At 44.7% G+C, this 5,610-nt stretch overlaps 1 protein-coding gene across 1 annotated transcript; it reads left to right on the top strand.

The window, feature by feature from the left end:
- The first annotated feature begins 1,477 nt into the window (after positions 1 to 1,477).
- LOC118423624 (somatostatin receptor type 5-like) lies at positions 1,478 to 4,235 on the top strand. The gene has a single exon (XM_035831848.1). It carries the CDS (start codon positions 2,463 to 2,465, stop codon positions 3,597 to 3,599), a length of 1,137 nt encoding a protein of 378 aa, XP_035687741.1. The 5' UTR covers positions 1,478 to 2,462; the 3' UTR covers positions 3,600 to 4,235.
- Positions 4,236 to 5,610: the final 1,375 nt, after the last annotated feature.

Below are 5,610 nucleotides of genomic sequence, written 5' to 3'. Positions count from 1 at the left end.
CCCTTTCACAGCAAACTCGCTTCCTCGGCAAACTCCCTTTCCCGGCACAAGAGAACCCAGCCAACGTTGAAAATCGCGAAACAACCCCCCCCCCCCCCCCCCGATAAAAAACAACCCCGTTCGAAGACTGCAACGGAGTCTACGACATGAAAATGAATTGCATGAAATTATCAGATCAATTTCTTTGTTCTTAAAAAAGTTTTGCACAGGAAGTGATAAAATGTACTTGTGTCTCCTATTGCATGGGTAAGGGTAAACTTGTTAAGTACAAGGAATTCGAAGTTAAGACTAGTATTTCTACAATCTAAAACTATTGCACAGGGCATAGGGAGTGATAAAAAATACATTCTGCAATCTGTAAAGCTAAGGGCATAACCCATCGTACGTGCAAGTACGTGCTGTCTACGTGGCAAAACGTGGGTAATCTTTTGGGATCCGTATATGGTGAATACCACCTCCGTACGAACTCGTGAGGGATCCGACGGATTTTGGAGCACGCAGACACGCCATAGAACTTAATGTGCGGGCAAAACTTTGTTTGCCATCGAGCTGCAGATTCGCCCGCCACCCCCTCCTCCTGTACGAGCCTGTACGGGCGACGCGCGTGTCCCATAAAGCGAGTGAGGACACCGTACGTACACAGTACGTGTAAGTAGAGCCTGCATACGGTAACGTGGCAGTCGCACAGAGATTAAACGTGTAATTCACTTACTACTTGCGAATTGCGCAACGAACGATGCACGCAACCGGCTCACGACCAGGCGTGGCGTGCAGACCACGTACGTGCACATTGTGCATCCGTGCGAGTGACGTGCGTTGAGATGTTCTTCCTCACTGATCTTCCTGCCATTACTTCTCCACGTTTCAGAAAAAAAAAACATGGCGGATATGACCTAACAAAACGTACGGACAAAAAGCACGTACGGCGGGTTGTGCCATTAGCTTAGCTATATACGAGGGGCGTGCAATAAGTAATGGTCCTGACCCACTTCCAGTTGTCTGATCTAAATGAAATTTTGTATGTGTAATAATTCATATCTCTATGGGTTATGTTGCAAAAGACAGCTCTGAACTAATTGTGGTTTCTGATTTACTGGTGTTTGAACTTAGTCAGGTGCGAAATGGACCAGGTGTGAAATGGAACCAGTTGAGTGTCGCGCAGTGATCCGGTTTTTGTATTTGAAAGGACGCACACCAAAGAAGACTTTTGATGAAATAAATGAAACTTATGGTGATGATGCCCCATCATATGACCTTGTAAAACGCTGGCATCCTGAATTCAAACGTGGCTGGAAGTCTGTGGAAACAGCTCCCAGACCTGGTCGTCCCTCTTGTGCCATTGATGAGGCATCAGTTGGAGGACCAACCTGGGGTGTCCTACAAAATCGGTGTCCAGAGCTGCATCAAACGATGGGAGAAATGCATAACTCTGGGTGATTCCTATGAAGAGAAAGACTAATAACTGTGCCAAGTTTCATTAATCTCCTGCTATGGGAAATGGGTCAGGACCATTACTAATTGCACGCCCCTCGTATTGCACATGGAGTGATAAACATTACGTGTGTCTTCAATCAAGTTTGTTGAATGTGAATGTCACAGGAATGCATGAGCTTGAGCACTGAATAAATTAACATGTTTGTTATAAGAATCTGAATTGAGATGTCATTTAAGGTGAAGCTAGCTGAATTATTTTACGCCTTAGTCACATTAGGACAAAGCAGTTTAACACAGCAAGGTAACGTGAGTCATTGTTGGGAAGCACATACGAGCTCAGGTGCGATTGATAAAATGTACTTGTGTCTCCATATACGTAAACGGCTTCACTATTCATTATGTAGTATGTATATTTTTATCATCTTGATTCTCATGTTTTTCAGACTGTATTTGTAGTAGACAAGTCTGCGTCTGTTTACAAAAACCATGCTAAAACCCTTTGGTGTTACTCTTTATATGAACTGATTAATTGGTACTTTTGCAGCATAGCAGCTGAGACCGATGTCAAATTTCAGGCTCAATACTAATATAGAATATCAAGTTACAACCAGAGTAGGCAGCGTCGCTTCAAACCCCTGGAGTGAAATCGCAAAGACTATGACGTGGATTCCGCTTTGTTAATGTGTACCGCCTTGTTAATTCGTACTTCGTGTGGGAGGTGATGCACCAATCAAATCCCTTTAGAGACACGTGACTTCGTTTCCACGCATTGTGATTGACAGGTCTATTGGTCGGCTTTTAAGCTAGTCAAAGGAAGGGTCTGAAAGAGTCTCAGTTTGACGTCTGGCTCGTTGAAGGCAGAAGTTGAAACGCGTGTATGAGCTCTGAGATCGGTTACGGCATCGCGCCAAGAAGCTTCACTTTTAAACGGTATTGCCCCGAACTCTTTCAACTCTAGCAATACCAGTACCGTAGATATCTCCAAGTTAAGAGCCGTTTCCTCTGATCTTATCCAACGCTCAACCACAATGAGAATTCCTGACGACTTTACCATTGGCAACTGGAGCAGCGTGAACGGAACGGACTACTTCCTGACGGCGCAGATGGACCCGAGCCCCATCACGACTATCGTAGGCCCCGTGATGTACGGAACAGTATCAGTGGTGGGTCTTCTTGGGAACTTGCTAGTGATCTACGTGTTGCTGGGATACACCAAGGTAAAGGATGTTACTAAGTACTACATACTGAACCTATCATTAGCTGATACACTCTTCATGCTCGGCATACCGTTCATCTCCGCCTCGGCAGCCATGGGGAGGTGGGTGTTCGGGAGAGGCATGTGTAAGATCGTCCTGTCCATGGACGCCATCAACATGTTCACCACGGTGTTCAACATGGCCGTGTTGAGCGTGGACCGCTACCTGGCCATCGTCCGCGCCTCCAGCCACCCCCATCTCCGCCAGCCGAAGGTAGCGGTCGCCGTCAGCTTGTCCGTGTGGTTAGCGGCGATCCTACTGGCCATCCCTGTCATGACGGTCAGTGATACCGTCATGTTGATGAACGGAAACTACAGATGCATGCTAGACTGGCCCGCTGACAACGCCATGTTCTGGCACCAAGCCTTCATTTCTTACACCTTTATCCTGGGTTTCCTTATACCACTGTCAGTGATCAGCGTGTCTTATCTGATGGTCATCCGTCATCTCAGGCGCAACACGTCCACTCACGCCGCCGTGGCCAGAGTCTCTGCCAACATGCGGACCAGAGTGACCAAGACGGTGAGCGCCATCGTGGTGACGTTCGTGGTTTGCTGGCTGCCGTTCCACGTGTGTCAGCTCCTGAACCTCATCACAGACCTGCCGCTGACGCCGATGCTGGCGGTGTCTCACGTCGCCATGGTCATGTCCTACGCCAACAGCTGCGTCAACCCCATCCTGTATGTCTTCATTAGCCAGAAGTTTCGGGAAAGCGTACGGAACGCACTGCGTCTGAATCGGGGCAAAGCCAACGATCTAAGGAGTTACAACCAGAACAAAGACACGAGAGTCGCAAGATCACGGCGGCAAATGGATGTGTTCTTCGTGGAAGAAAAATGTGAGGTAAAGCTTGCAACATTTAAATATCTGACTCCCAAAGGAGTTGTCGTGTATGAAACATCGGTATAGGACATTAGAAAGAAATTGTTGACGCATGTTGGCACGATTAGAAATTCAGATTCAGGTGGTTCTACCCAAAGACTTGTGAACATTGATTTGTAAACTACTATGCCATTTGGTATTTTAGTGTGTATCTGTTAATTGAAATGTCACAATCGTGTCAGATAGGGTGCAGGTTGACTTCGATTTGTGTTTCACATGTATTAGTTTTCTATATTTGTGCCCTGTGTTTGGAAAATGTATAAAAGGATAATTCATAAAGAAAAAAGATTTGGTGTTAAGGTTATATAATATTCTTAAGCTACAGGTTGTCTTGTCATATATATAAATATAGGCTCCTTCTCCACATGTTTAGGGTGCAGGTTTTGTTAATTCCACCCCTAGAATGTAGACTGTGAGACTCGAGGATATGTAAGTTTGCAAAATTGCGTGATAAAATGTTATTTGTATTATATATCATCATCTTACAAAAGCTGTTACTAATGTTGTCAGTCAATGCTTGATCTTTACCATGTTTGTTGCACATCTGCAGTGGCAAATAAATACACTTCTGTGTTAAAACGTACAGCGTATAAGATCTATTCGTGTACATGTATTCATTCCATGTGTTCCCTAATTAAGTGTCGCCTGGAGCTAGGTAGGAATATAACCCATTTTCTTACTTCCTCTTCCTCCAAGCAAATCCTGTTATGAAAAGAAAGAAAGAACAAAAAACTTTTGAGGATCTAAAGCCTCAACGCATTTGTAAGTTTAGAATAGATATTGTGCAAGTGGGATATTCGGGGCTTTATTAAGCATATGTGCCGAGTAATGTATCAAAGTCCACACATGATTTCATCACTTTTACAAGGTGTCTTGAATCGTGGAAAGCCATATCCTAAGAGATGATGTGGGATATTCTACTAATAAAGCCGACCGCGTAGACTTTAAACTTCCATGGGCTAAATTTGTTGATTCCAAAAGATCGACGAAATTCAAAATATCCCTTGTGCCTTTTTATGTCCACAAATCTACTCTATTGTTACTGGTCATTCTTTAATAATTCAGATACTTCTAAAGCATTTACCAGCAACTGCACTGTTGCATTTATCCATTGACTGCTTTTATTGTATAATATATCACTAGAGCTTGTAGTTCGCCCAACATATCTTAGGAAGCATATGTTAGTACTGACTTAAAGGGGCATTCCACTTCACACGGAAGTGTTATTTTCCGATAGATATTAATTTTAGAAAGTAATAAATGCATACTACTTCACATACTACTTCACATTACTACTTCACATTATATAATAAATGAGGTCCCACATGCCGAGATTCGTCGCAGGGCTGACATCGAACCACTGGAAACACTGCTCCTCCAGAGGCAACTCAGGTGGGCCGGCCATGTCATACGCATGCCTGGCAACCGCCTACCTAGACACATGCTGTACGGGGAACTCACCAAGGGTAAACGAACAGTAGGGGACAGCATAAACGCTTCAAGGACAACCTGAAAGCAAACCTCAAGAAGTGTAGCATACCCCCGCAGGGTCTCGAGGCCTCTGCTGCTGACAGAAACAGATGGAGACAGGAGTGTGCTGCGGGAGTTGCAAGATTCACCGCCAGCTTCAATCAGCAGTACGAAGAAAGAAGACGACGCCGGCACCTGCCAACTAGCAACACATCCACATCCAGCAACCACAAATGCGATGAATGCGGTAGGACGTGCAAATCCAGAATCGGACTTACCAGCCACCAAAGAACACATGCGGCCAACCGAACGTGACGTCATCGTCGGCAACGACGGACAGCCCTAAGCAATATAATAAAGTACCCAGTTGCTCCACGTGCCTCAAAAGCATTCAGTCTTCTACTTAACTCCCCAAGTACCCTCTAATCGAATTAATCCTATGGCTAAATACAATGCATAACTTTTAGGTAAGGGTACAAAACTAATTCAGGATCGCTAAGAAATCTCATTTTCTTATGTGCTCTTTGCTATCTTATTTGCAATTTGCCTTCTCGGTGTGCTTAGCGAT

The sequence above is a fragment of the Branchiostoma floridae genome, chromosome 9 (assembly GCF_000003815.2).
Source record: "Branchiostoma floridae strain S238N-H82 chromosome 9, Bfl_VNyyK, whole genome shotgun sequence".
Classification (NCBI taxonomy): Eukaryota; Metazoa; Chordata; class Leptocardii; order Amphioxiformes; family Branchiostomatidae; genus Branchiostoma; species Branchiostoma floridae.
The sequence above is the reverse complement of the archived record's forward strand: the minus strand, read 5'-3'. Positions and strand labels throughout refer to the sequence as shown.

Coding starts and splice junctions, on each gene's coding strand:
- LOC118423624 (XM_035831848.1), top strand. CDS start 2,463: ATGAGAATTCCTGACGACTTTACCATTGGCAACTGGAGCAGCGTGAAC.